The sequence below is a fragment of the Pristis pectinata genome, chromosome 17, assembly GCF_009764475.1.
Source record: "Pristis pectinata isolate sPriPec2 chromosome 17, sPriPec2.1.pri, whole genome shotgun sequence".
Classification (NCBI taxonomy): domain Eukaryota; kingdom Metazoa; phylum Chordata; class Chondrichthyes; order Rhinopristiformes; family Pristidae; genus Pristis; species Pristis pectinata.
Window position 1 is genome coordinate 44,463,215 of NC_067421.1, and position 12,462 is coordinate 44,475,676.

At 40.8% G+C, this 12,462-nt stretch overlaps 1 protein-coding gene across 1 annotated transcript in view; it reads left to right on the forward strand.

The window, feature by feature from the left end:
- The window catches only part of dnah10 (dynein axonemal heavy chain 10), a 285,578-nt gene that overhangs the window by 148,417 nt on the left and 124,699 nt on the right, over nucleotides 1-12,462 (forward strand). The window contains exons 43-45 of the mRNA XM_052032383.1: nucleotides 883-1,099; nucleotides 3,204-3,323; nucleotides 4,317-4,462. Coding sequence (XP_051888343.1) covers nucleotides 883-1,099; nucleotides 3,204-3,323; nucleotides 4,317-4,462 — 483 coding nt within the window. The remainder of the gene's footprint in view (nucleotides 1-882; nucleotides 1,100-3,203; nucleotides 3,324-4,316; nucleotides 4,463-12,462) is intronic.

Sequence of the window (12,462 nt, forward strand, 5' to 3'; positions counted from 1 at the left end):
GCTGCCCTGAGTGCTTTTGGGAAGCAGTTTCAACACTTATGCCCAATGACAGTGGTGGAACGATTAAATGTTTTCATGTCAAGATTGGTGTGAGACAGAGGGGGACCTGCAGGTGCCGTTCCCATGCACCTGCTGTCCCTGTCCAAGTAAACTGTACATTATTCATGTTGTAGAGGGATCATGCAAGAGGAAAGAATTATACAAAGCTTTAAAACCATAACTGGGGTAAGAAAGACACAAGGCAGTGGAGTAAACTTATTTCTGGAAAGAGAAGGAGGGATTTGAGGGAGGTTTACCAGGATTGACCATGCTCACTGAAGTTTCAAAGAGTGAAATGTTTAGGATTCTGAGAGGGATTGATATGGTAAATGCCGAGAGTCGATATATCCCAGGGTAGAGTCTAGTACTCGGACATCTCAGGAGAAGGGAATTAATATTTAGGACTGAGGTCAGGAGAATATTTTTCACTTAGAGTTTATAAATCTTCAGAATCCTTCATCCCATAAAGCTGTGGATGCTCAAGATTGAGATCAGTGGACTTTTGGAGACTAAGGGAATCAGAGGATGACAGGATGGGGTTGCAGCACTGGATCAGCTGTGATCCATTGAACAGCAGATCCATTCCTCCTGCTGTCATGTTCTGAAGGGAGGGTAAAATAGCAGGTGGTGGTGAGGGGGAATTCAGGGTGGAGCATGTAATCTGTCAGATTGCAATGACTTTGAATGATGTAGAGAATAAAGTGGGAGCATTATAACTCTGTTACTAATTGCCATTTTCATACATTGAGGTTGCCAGAATGTTTTTGTTTAACTAGATTCAAATATAAATTGCCAGTCTGGTGCACCCCAGAGTTAAGATGTGTTTTGAATAATTTTCCCCAGGTCACACAGCTCACTAAGATGTTGGATTGTTTGCTGGAGAAAGAGGTGGATAGCTTTGACATACTAGAATGCTACTTTATTGAGGCCTTGTATTGCTCTCTGGGGGCCTGTCTTCTGGAGGATGGAAGGATAAAATTTGATGAGTATGTTAAACGTCTTGCCAGTATGTCAACAGTTGAAGCTTCAAATGTCCTTGCTGGCCCAGGGGAATTGCCTGGTAAGTTCCTGATCCAATATTTGTCTTTCAACAGAAAATAGTACACTCTATATTGAGTAGGTAAGATCACTGTACACACAGGATATTGTCAGGTGGACTGTAAAATTCCTTCCTGATTTGTTTTCATTATGGGATGTGGGTGTCACTGGCAAGATTTGCATTTATTGCCCATCTGTAATTACCTCCAAGAAGGATGTGGTGAGTTGCCCTCTTGAATTGCCACAGTTCTTCTGGTGAAGATTCTCCCAGAGTGGTCTGGTGGGATCTGCAGGGTTTAGATCCAGTGATGCTGGAGGAGCAATGATACATTTCTGATGTCAGGGTGATGTATGGATGAATGGGGCAAGGTTCCCAATCACCTGCTGCCCTTGTCTTCCTGGGTTTCTGAGTTGCAGTTGAAGAAGCTTTGGTAAGTTGCAGCATGCATCTTGTAGGTGGCATGCTGCAGCCACTTTTTAATTGAATCCTTCATTTAACAAACACCACAGCAGCTTTACAGGAGAAGGAATAACTGAAAGCTTGGTAATTTTTTAAAGCAAGGTTCTAAAGGAGTGAAGAGAAGCAGAGGGATATAAGGGGGAAGTTCTGTAACTTGGAGTTTTTGTGGTTGAAGGTATTATCATTAGTAGGTTGAAAGTAATGGATGCTCAGAGGGCCAGAGTTTCTCATGTTTATATTTTCTTACAACAGAGGAGACCATTCAGCCCATCAAGTCTATGCTGGCTCTCGGAGCATTCCCATCAATCCCATTCCCCTGTTTAATCCCATGTAATTTATTCTCTCTCGTGCCCATCAACTCCCCCCATTATCTAACCTACATTAGGAGCACCCAGGGGAAAAATGCAGGGAGAATACACAGGGAGAACGTACACGTAGACAATGGCAGACCATGGGAGATCTTGAGGGAAACCAGGCTATGAGACAGCAACACTCTCTGAAGGGCCACTGTTTTTTGAGAACTACATCACTCATTCAGCCTTTATTTCTATATCTTTTTTTATTTCTCATATTTCCTAGCAATGCAAATGGAAGCCATTTGGCCCATTGAGTCCATGCTGGCTCTCAAAGCATTGCCATTCGTCCTATTCATCCACATACCTCCCTGCAGTTTGTTCTCTCTCACATCCCCATCAATACCCCTCTGATTCTCCTGCAACTGACCTATTCTGGAGTAATTTACAGTAGAAAATTCTCTCAGAGCTTCATGGGGACTGAAGGAAGCGATGGAGTTCGGGGAGGGTATGAGGATAGGAGAAGGTTACTGAGAAAGGGAGGAATGATATTTGACAACACAGAAGGAGGGTCCTCATGAGCAATCCCATCATTGGATTATATATGAAGATCAGTTAACTGTAAGTATAGGATATCAATTGCATAAATGGTCAACAACCCACTATCTTTGTGGAAAGCATCTTCCTTCCTGTTATTATGACATCAAAAAATGACTGTAATTGGTCGATGTTATAGAGTTATTTTCTTAAAATCCATCCCAAAGTTTCCGATTCTCTTCACATGTTACCCTACAAAGTAGGAAGATTAGAAAAGCAGAATATTGTTAAACTGGAGAGAGGCTACAGAATACTTCAATACGAAGGGACCTTTGTGTCCTTGCAGATAATGCACAATATTAAAATACAGATATGGTAAATAATTAGGAAAGGAAATGAAATTTTGACCATTTCAGAGAGGGTGGATAGTAAAAGTAGAGAAGTCTTTCTACAATTTACAGGGTGTTGATGAGGCCGCATACAGCATGGTCTCGTTATTGAAGGAAGAATATACTTTCATTGGCAGTGTCAGGAAGGTTCCTGAAGTAAAGGGGTTTTCTTATGAAAGAAGGCTGAGGAATTGAACCTGGAGTTTAGAAGGATGGGAAGTAAGAGGAAACAATGAAACTGATGTTGAGAGGATATTTCTCTCGTGGAGGAAAGCTAAGATCTTATTGACTGGCAAAGTAAGCTTGACCAACCCCTGCTTCTATTACTTACGTCCTAATGTTCTCAACTGACTGTTAACGCGATGAGTGGTGCTTCAGGAAGCTGCAGTTTTAATATGAATAACTCAGTAATATTATGTACAGGAGGCTGACTTGTGTGTGTTACAGGCCAGCTACCAACTCTTTATGATTTTCATTTTGATGATGAGAAGCTGAAATGGATTCCATGGTCCAAGCTTGTGTCTAAATATGTCCACAGTCCTCAAGTAAAATTTTTAGATATCCTTGGTAAGTCGTTGTCTTCTAAAATCAAGGGATTTGCTATGTAATAGTTTGGATACCAGACTTTCAATACAGGACCCATAGTGACAGGGTCAAGGTCTGTTTGTTCTTATTCTTGGTCATATGTAGAGCGATCTAAAATCCAGTTCCAGTTGGGCATCAACCGAAGTACAGTTCTTCTCCAAACGTATTGCTAATTGGCGGTGTACCTGTTATCCAACGATGACATGGTGTGGGGCAAAGGAAAATGACACACAAATATTTTGGAGCTTTTATTTGTATTCAAGCATACTCCACTTGACCTGAGAGTACTTCATCTTGGATAAACACAAAAAAGTTTCTTGATCTAAAGAAACTTTCTGTATTGGGTAATGGAGAAAAAAGATATATTTTGCACTGAAAGTTTATTTTTCCTTGAATAAACAGATTCACTTTAGATCTGTAAAACTCCTATGATCTTACCCAGATAAAGTCTCTGGGTGTCAAGGGTTTAGAACCTAGTTGTAAAGGAATAGGTGATGCCAATGCTATTCCATGGCCGTTCTGAAAATTAATCTACCCACCCACACATTTTTGGGATATAAGAGGGAACCAGAGCACCTGGGGAAAAGCCCACACTGTCACTGAGCGAACATGCAAACTCTGCACTGAGTACCAGAGGTCAGGATCAAACTTGGGTCACTGGAGCACTGGTGCAGTAGCACCAACCACTGTGTCACTGTGCCACCCCATCACATTTTTGTTAAATATATTCCTACATCCGAATTCAAAATAGAAACTGCTTATATTATATGTCAATTGTAATTTCTTCCTTCTGTGATGGCTGCACAGCCACTGCTGGGGGTGGAGGAGGGATGTTGGTGAATCATTAGATATGAATGTAGCAGTAGTAGAAATAATTGGCAGGCAATATTCTCAGAGATAATATTTTTGGTGTATGAATATATTGAAATTAACTGATGTGGGTTTCCATTGTTGAACTTTGCTAATCGATTGCAGTTCCCACCGTGGACACCACACGTATCAGTTGGCTGCTTGGAGAGATGGTGAAAATCAAACATCCCGTACTGCTGGTGGGAGAATCTGGAACTTCCAAAACAGCCACAACGCAGAATTTCCTTAAAAATCTTAACACAGATGTTACTGTACGTGCCTGTGATTTCCTGTTTCTCATCCTGTTACCTTGTATATATTTGTTTTTCATTAAGAGATTTCCTTACTTTCTGCTTTGTTCTCTTGTAGTCTTCAGTAGATGGAATGTACACTCAATGCATCGCTCTGTAGTGGGGACAAGGAATTGCAGGAAGTTTGGGAACAGGCCTGCTTCCAGGGGAAGTACCTCGGGGGTGGGTGTCCAGTAATGAATCCTTTAGTGTCACGAACCAGCAACAAAAGAAACACACTGAGCATGATTTAGTGTTAAAAACTATTTTATTAATCACTACTTATGATAATACGTAAAATAAAAGTAAAAATGTTAGTATGTTAGAATTCAAGAATGTTAAACCTCGAACGTTAACCCCAAAACTAAACTCTTCGTATGTGTGTGTGACAAAGTCCAAAACTCCCAGTTCCAGAATGGTTCTTAAAGTTCAGTTCCGCAAGCCATAAGGTGAAACATGAGCAAGGGCTTCTTCAACAACCACCGTTGTCTGAAGATAAGATGTAGATGTAGAAAAACATAGAGAGAGTAGATACGAAATCCAAATGTTCCTCGATGGAACCCAAACGACACTTCAGTGTTTACTCGGTAGTGACTTCCTCACCCCGAAAGCATCCGAACCGTGGTCGTCCACACACAAATACCTGTTTCCTTCTACAGGTCAGCAACAAAGTGAACTCCACCGGATTACTTCCAACTTCCATACATGGGTTTCAGTGGCAAACACAGTTATTGTTTCTCATCCATCGATAGAGAAAACAAGCAGGCTGGTGTCTCTCTCCCTTCTCTCTCTCTCTCCTTCTTCTTCTTACTTCTTCAACAACGTCATTACGTCCTTTATCTTCTATTGACGTAAGCACGCCCCACACACACATACACACACACTCTCTATCTTAAAGGGACTTTCACTGAGTCCATAACACCTCCCACCTAAAAAAAATTTTTCCCAAGAAAAATTCAACCGCGCATACAGTTAGTAATGTTAATAATTATCATGCTACACAACTACAGACTATCAGATTAGTACAGATACATGTTTCCCATTTAACATCGGGAAAGACAATCAGCAATCACATTATCTTTGCCTTTAATGTGAGTTATCATGAGATCAAACTCTTGCAAAATTAAACTCCAGTTTAACAGCCTTCTGTTCTTGTTTTTGACTCGGCTCAGAAACACCAATGGGTTATGATCTGTATACACAGTCAATGGTTTCTGAGCGGTGCAAACATATACACTGAAATGTTGCAAGGCTAAAAAAGCGACAGTAATTCTTTCTCTATGGTGGAATAATTCTTTTGATGCTCATTAAATTTCTTTGAAAAGTAAGCTACAGGATGGTCAATATCATCAAGGTCACCCTTCTGCAACAACACAGCTCCTGCAGCTTCATCACTGGCATCTACTGCTAATGAAAATGGATTTTCAAAGTCAGGTGTTTTGAGCATAGGATGGTAGCATAAAATGGCTTTCAGCTTATCAAATGCTTCTTGAAAAGAATCTGTCCAAACAAACTTTACTCCCTTCTTCAGAAGATTAGTTAGGGGAAGAGCAATATCAGCAAAGTTTTTACAAAATTTTCGATAATATCCAACCATTCCCAAAAATCTTCTAACAGTCCTCGTACCTGTGGGAATAGGGAACTCAGATATTGCTTGAACTTTTGCCTGAACAGGAGCTTGCTTGCCTTGACCTACAACATAACCAAGATACGTCACAGTGGCATGGCCAAATTCACTTTTAGCCAAGTTAACTGTAAGGTTAGCCTTGGAAAGTCTTTCAAACAACCTTTCTAACGCAGAGATGTGATCTTCCCAAGTATCATTCCCAGTCACTAAGTCGTCAATGTAGGCATCTGTATGTTTTAACCCATGAATCACTGAATTAATCATTCTTTGAAATGTTGCCGGAGCATTTTTCATTCCAAATGGCAAAACATTGTATTCATACAATCCAGAAGGGGTTACAAAGGCTGAAATTTCCCTTCCTCTATCTGTTAATGGAACACACCAGTACCCTTTCAATAGGTCAATCTTTGTAAAAAATTTTGCCTTTCCCACTCTATCTATGCAATCATCCACTCTAGGAATAGGGTAAGCATCTGACTTTGTTACAGCATTCACTTTCCTGTAATCTGTGCAAAATCTAACAGTTCCATCAGGTTTAGGTACAATAACACAGGGCGAACTCCAATTTGAAGTAGAATGTCTAATAATATCATTTTCCAACATGTATTTTATTTCCTGATCAACAAGTTTACTTTTTTCTACATTCATTCGATATGGGTGTTGTTTGATTGGTTTTGCATCCCCAACATCAACATCATGGGTAATTATCGATGTTCTGTTTGGAACATCTGGGAACAGATTTTTAAATTTTAAAATTAATTCTCTCATCTGTTGTTTTTGTAAAACTTGTAAATGGTCCAACTTCGTTTCAAGGTTCTCCAGGATATTTTGGTTTTTTAGTTTTGATGGAACAATATTTAGTCTAAATTGGCCTTCCTCAACATCAACATCAGGCATTCTAGAAACAACCTTTACACCACCCACCAAGGCCACAACTGAATCCCTCTCATAATAAGGTTTTAGCATGTTTACATGACAGAGTTGTGTTTTCTTGCGTCTATCTGGTGTTTTGATTATATATGTTAAATCAGTCACTCGAGATTCAATAGCATAGGGTCCAGAAAAACGAGATTGCAATGGATTATTTTGGCTAGGGAAAAATACCAACACCTTTTGCCCCACTGCGAATGTCCTAGTCCGAGCACGTCTATCAAAATATGTCTTCTTGTTTTCAAATTCTCTCTCGCTAGCTGGCAGACTCTTTCCAACCGAGTTTTAAATTGTTTTGGACATGGGGAGGTCTCCATTTCCTCATTAACACTCCATTTTTGACATAGTATCCACTTGGCACTTTCTCAATCTCCTCACATGAGAGTACTTTTTCTTTCAATTCTGTCAACTCATGGTCCTTTGTCTGTTCCACCATAAAATCCTTCCTCGACAAAGACAAATCTTTAAATTCAGGCTCACTGTAAGGATGTTGATCCTCCAGTGAAGACAGAAAAGTCTCAGACAAGGCATCATAATTTTCTTCCTGTTTAGGACTGTCACAAGGAACTACATCAGACTGCATCGGACTGTCTGTCTTGGCTAATTCTCTAGCTCTAGCTCGAGTCACCGCACATGATGGGTAAACATCTGGATCATTCTCAGACTCATCAATCCTTGGTTTGGTTGTTAACCGTACCACAGGATCACTTTCTCCATCTGCAAGGTCATTTCCCAATAACAAAGAAACTCCTTCCACTGGCAAACTAGGTCTTATCCCTATCTCGACTGGTCCTTCTACGAACTTTGACTTTAAAATCACCCTGTGAAAAGGGACAGACATGGTGTCATCTGTAACGCCTCGTATTAGATTTACCTCACCAGTGTCACTTTCTTCACCAAAATTTAAAACACTGTCCAGCAAGAGAGATTGACTAGCCCCAGTATCTCTAAGAATTTTCACTGGCACCTGGGGTGACTCATCATTCAGTGAAACAAAACCCTCTGATACATAAGAACGGAATTCCTTTCTCACCTCCACCAACTTTTCCGCTTTTCCCTCTTGCAAGGACTGATCTTTAACAGCATCTCCTAAACCTTTTTGATTTTTAATTGCCTGAAAGCAAGCATTGGGCACAGCTTCCTTCCTTTTCTTCAAAAGGGCACAATTAGCTATCACATGGCCAGGTTTCTTACAGTAATAACAAGTACGCTCAACAGGTTTCTCCAGCCCTGGCTTCTTTTCATCTTTTCCTTTTTGATTACCTCCCAATTTAATCTCCGGTTTACCTGGATTGTCCTTGTAACTCTTTTGAAAGGTTTTAGGTTGTCCCCATTTTGATTTATGGGTTAAAGCATAATCATCTGCCAACCTAGCAGTTTCTTGTAAAGTTTCCACTGCCTTTTCATTTAAATATGTTGTTAATTCAGCTGGAACACATCTTTTAAAGTCTTCCACCAATATCAATTCTTTCAATTTATCAAAATCCCCATCTACATTTTTAGCCAGGCACCATCGTTCAAAACATATTCTCTTTCCATTGGCAAATTCCATATAAGTCTGATCTGCAGATTTCCTCAAGTCTCTGAATTTTTGTCTATAAGCTTCAGGTACCAATTTATAGGCCTTCAATATAGCTTGTTTTACCTTGGTATAATCAGCTGCATCCTCAGCAGACAAAGCAGAATAAGCTTTTTGAGCTTTACCTTTAATCACTCTCTGTACCATAAGAGCCCATCCTTTCCTTGGCCAGTTTGAACTCACAGCAACCTTTTCAAAATGTTGGAAATACTGATCAACCTGATCTTCCTCAAAAGGAGGGACTAATCGAACCTCCCTGCTGGCTGAAAAACCATCATCAGAATCAGATTCCGAACTCCTACGCTTCATTTGTAACTCATGCTGCCTCTGTTTTTCCTTCTCCTCACTATCCAGCTCCATCCTCTTCAATTCCATCTGCTTCATTGCTAGATCAGCCTCTATCTTCATCTGAGTTAGCTTTTGTTTGGCCTCTATCTTTAACTGGGTCTGTTCTCGTTCGGCCTCTAATCTCTTTTGTTCTCGTTCAGCTTCTAATTTATTTTGCTCTCGTTCAGCCTCTATCTTTGCCAGCTGCACCTGTGCCTCAGAAATTGCTATTTCACTGCCAGGAAACTGTTTTAACACTTCCTCCTCAAACACCTTCTTTTCCACATAATGGCCAGCTATCAGTCTCTGAATTTCTGCCTTCCTCATAAATCGCGTTACTGCCTCAAGATGTAACTCTGCAGCAATTTTCACCAAATCAGGCTTCCTCATCCCCTGCAATCCTCCAGGAGAGGGTTTTTTCAAAAATGTATCCATTGTTGCTGGTTTCCACACACACAAGCCAATTAGAAAGAATTTATCAGACCTCCCTCAACAATCTTTGGATTGAATCCCGAACGAATCTCGTCAATCTGGGGAACGATCCCAGATGACACTCGTTAATCTTTGGATTGGATCCCGGACGAGCCCCCAATTTTGTCACGAACCAGCAACAAAAGAAACACACTGAGCATGATTTAGTGTTAAAAACTATTTTATTAATCACTACTTATGATAATACGTAAAATAAAAGTAAAAATGTTAGTATGTTAGAATTCAAGAATGTTAAACCTCGAACGTTAACCCCAAAACTAAACTCTTCGTATGTGTGTGTGACAAAGTCCAAAACTCCCAGTTCCAGAATGGTTCTTAAAGTTCAGTTCCGCAAGCCATAAGGTGAAACATGAGCAAGGGCTTCTTCAACAACCACCGTTGTCTGAAGATAAGATGTAGATGTAGAAAAACATAGAGAGAGTAGATACGAAATCCAAATGTTCCTCGATGGAACCCAAACGACACTTCAGTGTTTACTCGGTAGTGACTTCCTCACCCCGAAAGCATCCGAACCGTGGTCGTCCACACACAAATACCTGTTTCCTTCTACAGGTCAGCAACAAAGTGAACTCCACCGGATTACTTCCAACTTCCATACATGGGTTTCAGTGGCAAACACAGTTATTGTTTCTCATCCATCGATAGAGAAAACAAGCAGGCTGGTGTCTCTCTCCCTTCTCTCTCTCTCCTTCTTCTTCTTACTTCTTCAACAACGTCATTACGTCCTTTATCTTCTATTGACGTAAGCACGCCCCACACACACATACACACACACTCTCTATCTTAAAGGGACTTTCACTGAGTCCATAACATTAGTGACAGAATTAGTTGATGAGATGGTTAAGAAATCACCTGGGATACTTGGCCTTGTAATGGGGACATTAAACAGAAAAACAAAGTTATGTTAATACATCACTGGTGAGACCTCAATGGAGAGAATAGAGAAGCTCATATTAGAGACATCGAGTCAGAGAGTTATACAGCAATGAAACAGGCCCTTCAGCCCACTTGTCCATGCCGACCAAGGTTCCCACCTATGCTGATCCCATTTGCCTGTGTTTGGCCCATGTACCTGTTCAAATACCAATACCAATAAATGTTGCTAATGTAGCTGCCACAACCACTTCCTCTGGTAGCTCATTCTATATATATATACCACCCTTTGCATGAAGAGGTTGCCTCTCAGATCCCTTTTAAACCTTTCCCCTCTCACCTTAAATCTATGCCCTCTCATTTTTGATTCTGTTTCCCTGGGAAAAAGACTGTGCATTCACCCTATCTATGCCCCTCATGATTTTATACACCTTTATAAGGTCACCCCTCATTCTCCTACGCTCCAAGGAATAAAGTCCTAGACTACCCGACCTCTCCCTGTAACTCGGGCCCTCAAGTCCTTACAACATTCTTGTAATTCTTCTTTGCATTCTTTCCAGCATAGTGGTCTTTCCTATAACAGGGTAACCAACACCGTACACAATACTCCAGGTGCGGCCTCACCAATTTCATGTACAACAGCAACATAACATCCCAACACCTATACTCACTGCCCTGACTGATGAATGCCATTGTGCCAAATGCCTTCTTCACCACCCTGTCTACCTGTAACAGCACTTTCAGGGAACCATGGACTTGTACTCCTAGCTTCCTCAGTTCTACAACATTCCCCAGGTCCCTACCATTCACTGTGAAAGTCCTTACCCTGGTTTGACTTCCAAAAATACAACACCTCACACATATCAGAATTAAATGCTTTTTGCCATTCTTCAGCCCACTTATCTAGCTGATCAAAACCCCTTTGTAATTTTCGATAACTTTCTTCACTGTCTATGATATTGTTCTCCATAGCAGAGAGAAGGTTAGTAATTTCAGAATTACCCTAGAGCCACGTTCTAGTGAGAATAGGAGACCAAATAGGTGAGGCTAAAGAAGTGGTGTTGAAGGGTGGGATCTAAGTTCCTGAGGCACTGGGACTGGTTCTAGAGAAGGTGCCTCCTCTATAAGCCGGACTGTTACATGAGGCAGGGCCAGGGCCGCCGTCTCTATGAGCTGTTTGCTGGTGCTGTTAGGGAGGGTTTAGATTAGTATGGCCAGCGTATGGGTACTTGGGCAGGAGTTACAGGGGAGGTAAACAAGGATAGAAAAGAGATACATAAATAGAAAGCAAAAGAGGAAGGCAGGGGAAAGAAGGGTGAGGAGCAAACAAAGCCACAACAGACCCAAGAGAGGGGAGTAGTGTAAGGAAAAGTGATAGGAATACAAAATTTAAAAAGTTTATATCTAAATATACGTAGTATCTGAAACAAAATCAATGAAGAGATAGACATACATCTGTATGATCCGAAGCCATTACAGAAATGTAGATGCAGAGAGATCAAGACTGGGAGCTTAATATTCACGGACTTTTAGGAAGGACAGGTGGCAAAGAATAGCAAATATCTCTGCATGTTTTAAGCGATGGAATAAGTACAGTTGTGAGGGGTGATCTAGGCTTAGAAGATACAGAGTCCATTTGGGTGGAGCTAAACAAATAGCGAGGGATAAAAGACAGTGATAGGAGTAGATTACAGTCCCCAATAGTCATACAACAGGAAAGGGGATAATGGGAGGATTTAAAAAGAGTAGGGCAGTAATCATGATTTACTTTAATCTTCATGTAGATTGGGTTAATCGAATTGGAAACGGTAGCCATGCAAATGAGTCCATGGAGGCATTCAGGATAGTTCCCAGGGCTATTCATTATGGAGCCAGCTGGAGAACAAGGAGCAAACTATTTAGGTTTGGTAACATTTACATAGTGAGGAACCAATAGATGTAAAATATTTGGATTTTCAAAAGACATTCATCACAAAAGGTTACTTTGCATGACAAGAGGTCATGGTGTTGAAGATAATATATTAGCATGGATACAGCACTGGCTAACTAGCAGGAAACAGCAAGTCAGGATAAGGGGACCATTTGCAGGTTGGCAACCTGTAACCTGTGGGGTTCCACAGGGATCAGTGCTGACATCCAGCTGTTTACAGTATT